Source organism: Glycine soja, chromosome 17 (genome assembly GCF_004193775.1).
Source record: "Glycine soja cultivar W05 chromosome 17, ASM419377v2, whole genome shotgun sequence".
Classification (NCBI taxonomy): Eukaryota; Viridiplantae; Streptophyta; class Magnoliopsida; order Fabales; family Fabaceae; genus Glycine; species Glycine soja.
The window spans coordinates 883487-894159 of NC_041018.1; the positions used below are offsets into that span (position 1 = coordinate 883487).

A 10673-nucleotide genomic window follows, 5' to 3' on the forward strand; every position below is an offset into this window, starting at 1 on the left:
ATGCTTTTTATTTTAAAAATTTAAAATTTTATTTGAGTTACTTAAAATAAAATTTCAAAATAATTAATAATATTTTTAAATTCTATTTTTTCAGAAGCTTGAATAAATATATTATCAATTTTTAAAATTATATTTTCATAAAAAAGAAAAAAAAAGCACATCATCTTAATGCTTTATAAACAAATATTAAATAAATAAAATGCATGAATTAATATTCACTATCTTAAAAACATTTAATATTTTTATTTAATAAGATTAATTAAAAAAATGTAACTATAAGTAGATTTAGAATTATGTTTTATTAGAATTATATACAAATCCTTCCAATGAATTAGAATCATAATGGCAAGAGACCAACTTTTGTTATTTTTTCTTCAAAATAATAAAATATAAAAAATTATTCAAATTATTTAAATAACATTTATTGTATTTAAAATTAAAAATTGATTCACCAGTTAACCCGTTATTCCACAGACCCACTTAACCTAGGAGTTGCATACATAATTATTGGATCCAACGTGTCATATTATATATTTGAAGAATATTACTCATATTAAAAAATTTAATTTATATCTTACACTTGTGTTATTTTTATATTTGTTTATTTTTTTTACCAAACATAAACATAATAAAATTTGAGTTGATAAAGTTATTGTCATTTTCTATTTTCCGTTGACTAATTTGTGTGTGAATTAAAATATTTTTTTATTGTAAAATAATGATATATATTTTAAATTTTAACTTAAGGTTGTTTATATTAAATTCTGAAAAAAAATATTGCATATTCAAAATTTTAAACAAATTGATAACTATACTTCTAAATATATTAAATTTTAAATCTTAAACATAAAAGGTTAAGTGTTATAAAATTATTTAGATTTTTTTAATATAGATTAGGTCATGCAAGTCAAATGGTGATTTACTGAGTCAACCCTAGATCTAGTGATGGTCCAAGCAAGAATCAAATATGTGACAAATATGTGACTTTCGCGTTGCTCTAACCAACTGAGTTAATAAATTAATTATATCATAAAATAATTAATGTTATTATATATCATAAAATAATTAATGTTACTATATATTTGATGCGTATGTAAATTTAGATAATAAATTGTGACAATTAATTTTTACCGAGTAATTAATATGTTTACATATATGAATTTTTATGAAACCTATGATTTTTATTTAAAATTTATATATGTAAAAAAATATATTATTAGACCAAAATTAATTGTAATAAGGTAAAAAAATACATTAGTGGATTTATGTTAATAAACCTATGATTTTTATTTACGATTTTTATATATGTAAACAAATTAATTATTAGGTCAAAATTAATTATCACAAAATTTATTATCTAAATTTACATGCTCATTAAATATACATTAGAAATTTTAGTGTTATATATAACGACATTAATTATTTTATAACATAATTGACCTATTACCTCAATTGGTTAGAACTTTGTATTAATAACGCGAAAGTCACAAGTTTGATTCTTACACAGGTCATTAATTTGTAAAATATATTTTTGAAAAGAAATTTTTTAAAAATTGTTTGAGCCACTTACGGATTGCTAATACGGATTGACCAACTCGTATTAGCTTTACGAAAGGGTAATATTGGAATCGCACTATTGCTTTGGGTGCACAAAGCAACAACCATATATTTAGTCACTTTCTATTTCCACTCCCCTTCTTTGCTTAAACACTCCCCCTTTTAATTTTTTTTTTCAAAAATGTCCTCCTTCAAAAGATACACTCCCCATGTATGTGCCTTCTGACTTATTGTTGGTAAAAGTTTTGTAGCAAATAGGTAGAAAGCTTGTACGTGCCCTGATGAATATTCAATTAGTAGTCTACGAAAGCAATAGTTTATGGGAGCCAATCAAGTGCTTAATCAGCATTGATACAGAAACATACGGCGCATGAGACAAAACTAACATGAATGGATTACTTGAAAATCGAAAAGCCCTTTGGAAGTGATTAACACTAAACTAAGTTAGAAATAGCGCTTGATCTCGAATTCCAAAAGCTATCCTTGTTTGCGTTTGTGAAATAGGATAGGGTTAGGGTAGTGAAATAGTATGTGGTAATTATGTGTAATTGACTAAATGGGGGCCATCTAAAGTAGCTCATCAAGTGTGAACTAAACATCTCAAATTAAACTGCACAAACACTTAAATAATTAATATAGACTAGTAAGCAACAATTGACACACAATACGTAAAAGGGTATACGGTAATGGTATATGTGCACTATGAATCTATGTTAAATATATAGAGATACTTACGTGTGGTCTGTGGAGATCCATTTTCAACAATTTCAAGCCTATACTCGTGCATGATCCAATCATTTTTTTTTTGTTGATTAGGGGCTCTTCATTTGTAGAAAACGAGAATCTTTCTCATGCTAATGAGTTTGGTCTCTCATGCGCACTGATTTGTTTCTTCCAATTGTCTTCCATTAGGGGAGTGTATTATTTTCAAAACAGAACATTTTTGAAAAATAAACTGAAAAGGGAAGTGGATAAGCAGGGAGTAAAAGTAGTAATTGTGTATTAATAATAATAAAAAAAAATCCATATATTTAATTAGCTATGTCCTCAGTATTAAAAAAATCATTCTAAATCTTTTTTTACAGAAAATCATTCTAAATCTCAAGTAACTTGATTATTTGAGTCAATAATTAGAAAAATATATTGAGAAAAAAAATCCTCAAAAGAGTTAATTACCTCATAAATTTACAATAGCCAAATTAGCACCATAAGTCTCAAAACTTCTATTTCAGAAAATTTTCATACCATGAGTTTCATATACCACAAAGTTGTTTCAATTGCAAGCATTTCCAAGAATCACATTCAAAGATTATTGATTAATTTAAAACAGTTCTTATATGTTAATTTACACGCAGTATTATAAACTTGTAACAATAATTATTTAGTCATTCCTTGTAGCTTAATAGTTATATATATATATATATATATATATATATAGACACCTAATTTTTGACTTAAATTTGTTGAGTTATTAAATTGAATCCCCTAGCCCACGACTATTTTTACAAAACGTGCTTGTTCTACTCCGAAGCCGTCCAAATATTAGATTTCTAAGGAGCATTCTGTTATGAACTTCCCTTGTCCATTGAACCATCATATTCTAAAGTAATTAATACAAGAAATGTAATATGGATGAATAGGTAGCCTTTAGAACACTAAATAAAATTTTAAGATTATAATCAGCAAGTCAACCAACAACCCAAGCTCGTGCAGCCACGTTTTTGTTATCTAAACTCAAAAAAATATTTGTAAGCCAAGCTCCTAAATTGTGTGCACAACCTTCTCCCCACCTATTAAATGAGCTAATTTCCCTTGCAAATTCCTTAACAACAAGCATGGCCACGTCAACCTCACTCCTCTTGCTTTCATGCTTCATGCTACACCTTGCTTCAACCTTCGTTATTGTCCATTCAACAGATAACAAGTACTACAACACTTTACCTACCTCAAAGTATATGATCCCGGAGAGTCCTAAGAAAGCATTGCTCAATGTGATAGACTCTTGTTGGCGTACAAAGCCAAATTGGGCTTCAAATCGCCAAGCCTTGGCTGATTGTGCAATTGGCTTTGGCAAAGATGCCACAGGTGGCAAGTATGGTGCAATATACCGAGTCAAAGATCCCTCTGATGACCCTGTAAACCCAAAACCAGGCACACTCCGTTATGGTGCAATCCAAACAGAGCCCCTCTGGATCATTTTTGACAAAGACATGGTTATTAGGCTAAAAAATGAGCTTATCATGAATAGCTACAAGACCATTGATGGAAGAGGGGCTAAAGTGGAAATTACTGATGGGCCTTGCATTACAATACAAGGTGTTAGTCATGTCATTATACATGGCATTAACATCCATGATTGTAAACCAGCCAAACCTGGCCTTGTGAGGAGTACTCCTGACCATGTTGGTCATCGTCTAGGCTCTGATGGAGATGCCATTAGCATATTTGATTCCTCCAATATTTGGATTGATCATTGCTTTTTGGCTCGTTCCACTGATGGCCTAATCGATGTTATTCATGCATCAACCGCCATTGCGATCTCTAACAATTACTTTACCCAGCATGACAAAGTAAGTTGAACAAAGATATAGCTACTTCTTCCATTTCTGTTTGATGTCTTATTATACGAAGCATATCTTTCCTCATTCTGATATGAGATTTTTGGTCATATATACGCATGCCAATATAATTACTAATAAATGAGTAAATGCTACAATTGGATTTGATGACTTGGCTATAACGATGACTGCATTTAATTTAAGGGTAAAGTACAAAAATAGTGTAAAAAAGTTTTGCACCTATCCGTTACAAATTCATGCAGCACACTTTTATTGATTAAAGAAGCATTAATTTGTTACTTAAAGTACTATATCTCTTGTTTTTTTTTTTGACGAAAATCAAGAGGGTATCCGTGTATAGTTTTCGTTAAAAAGATTGTATCGTCCAATATGTACTCAAAAAACAAGAGTTCAGATTTTAACATTTTCATATTTTGCTATACATGTACATATATTTTATTACAATCTCAAGCATTGATATTTTCCTATCAACAATTATAACTACACACATTTTAACTTCTATAAAATGCATCCTTGGATCACTATAAACCTGTCAAATCCAGTGTAATCACTTTGCTACCAGTCCCTATATTATGAGACTAGGAAGAGCATCTGATTGAGCTAACGTGCCTGCAGGTTATGTTGCTAGGACATAATGACCAATACACAGCGGATAAAATAATGAGAGTAACAATAGCATTCAACCGTTTTGCTAGTGGCCTAACTGAAAGGATGCCAAGGTGAGAGTTATTTTATGGATTGAATCAGCATGGATTCCATGAAAAATTGAAACTAAATATTGTATTGACTTGTCCATGATCATGCAGGGTAAGATTTGGTTATGCCCATGTGGTCAACAACAAATATGATGAGTGGAAGATGTATGCTATAGGCGGCAGTGCTAACCCAACCATTTTAAGTGAAGGCAATCTTTATGTAGCACCAAATGACCCAAATGCAAAACAGGTCAAAATGCAGTAGCATGAAATTAAATCCTCTTCTTTTTATTTATTTTTTCCCCTCTCAAACCCAATACATATTTAGTAGTGCTTCATCATATTGAGTGCTGTTCTTGAATGATGTTCAGGTTACCAAGAGGGAAGGGAAGGAAAACTGGAAGAGTTGGAAATGGAGGTCTTCCAAGGATTTATTCCTAAATGGTGCTTATTTTGTACCATCTGGGTTTGGAAGCTGTGCCCCAAATTATTCACCTACTCAATCTTTTTCTGCTGCTCCAGCGTACTTGGTGCCTGCAATGACTCTCAATGCTGGCCCCACAAATTGTGTTGTTGGGAGAGCATGTTAGTATATGGCTAAGAATAGCGTCTAAAAAAAAAGTAAGACTTAGAATCGCCATTACTTTTCTGTCTGTGTGTCTGTCTCCCTCATTCACTTTTTTTTTTTCCTTTTTTTCTTTTAATATTTTTGGTTGATTCCGGAAAGCCCGTTTTAGAGGAGTTTATCAGAGGAGTGAGGGTATCAGTGTCTCAACCAATGAAAGAATGAACTGCTTTAGTTTGTAAATTAACACTATCAGATTCAATATTACTAAAGGAAATCAAAGATTAAAGTTAACACTTCAAAGTAGTGTTGAAGATGACCAAGCAGCAAAGTGCTTTCTTGCAATATTTGAGAGAATTACAACCCAACATCACATAAAGATGCCAACTGGGAAGCAAAAAAGGCCTATCTATATAAATATTGTATAAATAAATAAGCTTAATAGCTGGGGGGAATTAAGATGTACTCCGTAATTATATAGTTCACGTTCTTTGGTCCTCTTCAAAAAAGTCTATTCTCATTGCTTTGAACTCCACATGTTACTGGTGCTTTAGCTCTCACTTTCTTCAAGTACCAAATACCAGCTCCAATTCCAAATGCCCCTGCAGCTGAAACACCGCTAACTGTCCCTGCAGCCAAAATTCGAACACACAACCACAAACATGAACCTAATTTTCTACTTCAAAAACTATCATTGAGAAATTAACTTCATTTTTATCACCTGCAATCACATGGACCTTTCTGTTGTGCCGTGTTGCATCATAATCTGCCAGACAAACAATATCCAATTAATTTTACTTTCTCAACAAATTTCAAAATACAAACCTTCCTAATTGTAACTCAAGTAAATAGTGTATGCAATAAAAGAGATCTAATTATAAATCACCATATATGTTAAGTTTGTTAATTTTTATAATAAATATTAATTACCTTTGAACTGAGGATGATTTTTTATTAGTTGATAGTTTAAATTTTTAGTGGATAAAAAATAATTTTTTTTTTTTTATCATTGTTAGACTTAGACATACCTTTACAATGGGTAGTGGAATTTCCTTCCTTACAAAGGCACATGAAACTCTGAGTCCCAGTGTCAAATCCACAAGTTCCACCTCCTTTGTAAGGATCCTGGCACTGAAGGCAGCGCCTAGTTACGGGAATGTCAAAATCAATTCTGATCCCATATTCAGGAACTTGATCATAAGGCTGAGGAGCACCAACGTTTCTCCAATAAACACTAGTATAACTAGTACAATACTTGAGCATCAACCTCAACGATTCAGTGGCTCTCGGAGAGTAAGAGCAGCAAGAGCTACCACTCATAGCAAAGGAGCACCCTGGCATGTGCCTGCAGAGATAACTACCACTGTCACACGAAGAGTCACAACGCTCAGGGAAGCGCTCACAGAAAATTGGCTTTGGCTTAACGATCACATGATCCTCACTGCAATTGAAGAATAGATACTCATTATGAGGGGAAAGCTTGAAGCGTGTGCTGGTGTCCAAACTGAATGGCCTTGTGGGACGGTAATTCTCACCATCGTCACAGTTCCACATGAATGGATCAGTGATTAGAATGTGTGGATCAGCATAGCTAACATTGTGAACATTGTATCTCCCAGAAGGGGTTCTGACTTGGAGTTTTCCGGAGTCGGAACAAACCAGGATGTAACGGTAGTATGGGCTTCCACACCCATCGTCAATGCCAAAAGGGTATTCGATGGGAATGTCACCACAAGAAGTTCTGCATGGCGTGGATTGAGTGATCAACAATGAGTGAATCAGCAATAGTAGTAATAATAACATTGGTTTTTGGTTGTGGGTAGTAAGATGCAAACCCATCAGAGACTATGTAGCACGAACAACTAGATGGTTTATGCTACAAAAGTGGTCAAGTCAAGAAATTAACATCCAAGAGAGAATCGAATAATATCTGCAAGTGTTGCTTTATAAAACAGGCCCCTTCATAATTATCCTTTTGCTTTTATTCACTTTTGGTATCTTTAATCTTAATTCCTGATCCTGCCTTATTATCTTTATTTGTTTTTTTGCTTTCTGCATTCTGAAGCCGCTCACAGAACGCGCAAGAGAGTAGAGAGAACTAACTTTCTTATTCAGTTGCACATTTTTTGGGCCTCGTCTAGCATGTAGGCATATACATTCAAGTCCTCAAGCTTAGCACATCAAATTATGATTTCATAAAAATAAACGTTATGAAATAATTTTAAATTTAAAAGTTAACATAATACTTATAAAAAAAATAAAAATAATGAAACTTTTAAAATTTAGTATCAAAGTGAAACAAGACAAACATAATGGATCAAAAATAATATTAAATCTTTTTATTTTTTTATTTTTTCACCTCTCACTCAATAATAAAAATATAATTCTATTACAAATGAAAAAGTTATCCTAAAAATGTGATCTCATTATATACTTTTACGACAAAATTATATTTTTATTTATATTTTAATTTTTTCACTTCTCATTTAAGCAATATAAACATATTTTCATTATATTTCCATCAAAAGAATAATTTCAGGATACGATTAAAAGGCACATTATATTTCCATCAAAAAGATAATTTCAGGATACGATTAAAAGACACCCAGATGAATAGTGCCAATAGCAACTCCCCCTCTAAATCATAAGTATGGCCCAGACTTGTGAGCTTTAAAGACAATCATTTTTCACTGGCGAAGCTCATGCCTCAATGATCATCGGCACGCATTGCAAGATACATAACCAGGTTAAATCCCCTTCTAAAAATATCCCTCCAACCCTAGCAAAAAATGGAGACATTACTCCGCAGACAAATACATTTTAAGTAAATAATTTAATTTACAAAACAATTTCATGTTACCTAAAATCAGGATCGGTCCAAGGTAAAAAAATAAGTTTAAGCCTACCAACAAAAAAATATTTATTTTTAGTTTTTATAAAACAAAAATATCACATTTATTTAAAAAAAGTTACATATAGGTCTCATACAATTTTTAATTTAAAGTAAAATATTTACAATTTTTTAATTTAAAGTAAAATATTTTTTAAAATTTGATTTAAATCTTATTTATTAAATGAAACTCTAACAGTACATTCTGCAGTAAAAAAATCAGTTCACATTTATAGGCTTTCTTGAAAATCAAAAACAAAACTATGACCATTCAATTCCTCTTTTTAATTAGCATTTTTTTTTTGGTTGAGTTGGCTTTGAATCATAAATATGTCAATCTTTTAAAAAAAAAGTATTAGGAAATTTCACAGATTTGGGGTCTTGTCAAAGGGCTCAAATGCGGCGTTCATTGCACTCATTCCTAAGAAGGATAACCCGCAAGGATTACATGAATACAGACCTATATCCTTGGAAGGTTGTGTTTATAAAATCCTTGCCAAGGATCTATCATTGAGACTAAAGAAGGTGCTTCCTAAACTCATTGATGACTCTTAAACAACATTAGTGGGAGGCAGGAATTTGCTGGATGGGATTGTTGTATCAAATGAGCTGGTTCAAGATGCTAGGACGAAAAAGAAATCATGTTTTGTAAAGCATACTTTGAAAAAACATACGAATCAGTGAGGTGGGATTTTCTTTATTACATGATGCAAAGAATGGGTTTCTGCCCAAAATGGATAGGCTGGATCAAAGTGTACATGGAGTCATCAACCTTATCTGTCTTGGTGAACGGAAGTCCAACGTCCGAATTTAAAAATCAGAAAGGTTTGCGTCAAGGTGATCCAATAGCACCTTTTCTATTCTTACTTAGGATGGTTTAGGTGGCTTGATGAGGATGGCTTGTTCGAAGGGACTCTCTGAAGGATATAGGGTGGATTATGGAAATTTGAGGATCCTGCTATTGCAATTCGCTTATGACGCATTATTTTTCTGTGAGCCTACTATGAAGAATGTCTTAGCCTTGAAAAGCATGTTGAGATGCTTTGAATTAGCCTCAGTGCTAAAGGTAAATTCAGGAAGTGATTTAACTTTGGTACCGGTTTTGGAGAAACTTCAGAGAAAATTAGCATCTTGGCAGCATAAGTACCTTTCATTTGGAGGGAGAATATGCTTGCTTAAGTCGTTGTTATCATCCATTCCCTCGTTCTATCTCTCCTTTTTTAAGGCTCCTAGGAAAGTTATTAACAAAATCATATCCTTACAGAGGAATTTCTTAAATACACCAAAATTATTTATTATTTCCCTAAATTGTTCTCCTATATAAAGTTAAACTAGTAAATATTATCATTAATCCATTATTATATACCTATACTAAAAAATTATTTTCGATCCGGACGAGGGGGCAAAGAAGTAATCATAATTATTTAAAGATTTTATAAATCTGGTAACTTTTGTTGAAAATTTTGTACAGGAGGGCTAAACACATTATTTCCTCACTTAAGTCAACATGCTTTTACTTTTTCATTAAATGTTTTCTTTATAAAATATTAAATGCATTTAATTTTATTTAATTATTTAATTACAGATTATCATGTTTAATAATTTTCTTTAATTTTTTTAAAGAAAAAAAGAAAAAAGAAAAAAGAAAAATACTACTACTACTAGATAGTCAGTGATTTAGCATCACCTTATTGATTTTTTCATAATGAATTATGACTATTATATTTTTTTCCTAGAATAATTCTTCATTTTAGGATCTAAACATTGAATTCTTAAGCCAACATGCATTTTGCTGTAAAAAAAGTCAACATACATTTAATTTTTCGTTTAATATTTTTGTATAAAGTATTGAACGCGTTTAATTTTTATTTAATATTTCTTTTATAAACCATTAATAAAATATAGAAAAAAAAGTAAACACCCCGTCCCTCAAGGTAAAAAAAATAAATAAAAAATCACACGTTCACCTGCCCATACCCTTGTTTGACTAGTTTCTAATGTGAAATCTTTTGATACGAGGCTTTTATAGTTTTGTCATTGGTTATTCTAAAACTAATTGTTAATTTGTTATAACTAAAAAGTAGAATTAAATTAAGTAATAAATAAAGTAGTAATATCATATTTGTTTTTTGTTTGTTTGGCGAATAATAGGAAGAAAACACGTTGTACCGACCTTAATTTTCAACAGAAGCTGATGAATGAAGAGGTGGCAAGACCGACCGTGGGTATGTGGTGTGGGGGCATTGAACATATTTTCTTGATTACGCACCATCTGACGCAAGAAAATAGAAAATAAAAAAAAAGGGAGGAAATTAACGAGAATCCATTTGGTCTACGTTGTCCCGAGTCAAGAACAGATCTTAACCCTTTTATAGCCGACCCCGTTG

At 31.5% G+C, this 10673-nt stretch overlaps 2 protein-coding genes across 2 annotated transcripts; one reads left to right on the forward strand and one right to left on the reverse strand.

Moving 5' to 3' along the window:
• The first annotated feature begins 3392 nt into the window (after positions 1-3392).
• Positions 3393-5558, forward strand: LOC114392857 (putative pectate lyase 2). The gene is made up of 4 exons (XM_028354103.1): positions 3393-4127; positions 4752-4855; positions 4943-5081; positions 5203-5558. Exons 1-4 carry the CDS (start codon positions 3393-3395, stop codon positions 5419-5421), a joined length of 1197 nt encoding a protein of 398 aa, XP_028209904.1. The 3' UTR covers positions 5422-5558.
• A 142-nt stretch (positions 5559-5700) lies between these two features.
• Positions 5701-7318, reverse strand: LOC114392858 (wall-associated receptor kinase 2-like). Its single transcript, XM_028354104.1, has 3 exons — positions 6425-7318; positions 6118-6162; positions 5701-6025 (listed from the first exon to the last, which is right to left on the reverse strand). The coding sequence occupies exons 1-3, from the start codon at positions 7233-7235 to the stop codon at positions 5898-5900; spliced, it is 984 nt and encodes a 327-aa protein (XP_028209905.1). The 5' UTR covers positions 7236-7318; the 3' UTR covers positions 5701-5897.
• Positions 7319-10673: the final 3355 nt, after the last annotated feature.

What these genes read in the sequence shown, in the direction of transcription:
- LOC114392857 (XM_028354103.1), top strand. Translation starts at nt 3,393, where the DNA reads ATGGCCACGTCAACCTCACTCCTCTTGCTTTCATGCTTCATGCTACAC. An exon ending in CTAACTGAAAGGATGCCAAG is followed by an intron (nt 4,856 to 4,942) that starts GTGAGAGTTATT and finishes ATGATCATGCAG; the next exon opens with GGTAAGATTTGGTTATGCCC. An exon ending in ATGACCCAAATGCAAAACAG is followed by an intron (nt 5,082 to 5,202) that starts GTCAAAATGCAG and finishes AATGATGTTCAG; the next exon opens with GTTACCAAGAGGGAAGGGAA.
- LOC114392858 (XM_028354104.1), bottom strand. Translation starts at nt 7,235, where the DNA reads ATGGGTTTGCATCTTACTACCCACAACCAAAAACCAATGTTATTATTA. An exon ending in TTCCACTACCCATTGTAAAG is followed by an intron (nt 6,163 to 6,424) that starts GTATGTCTAAGT and finishes TTTGTCTGGCAG; the next exon opens with ATTATGATGCAACACGGCAC. An exon ending in AAAGGTCCATGTGATTGCAG is followed by an intron (nt 6,026 to 6,117) that starts GTGATAAAAATG and finishes TTTTGGCTGCAG; the next exon opens with GGACAGTTAGCGGTGTTTCA.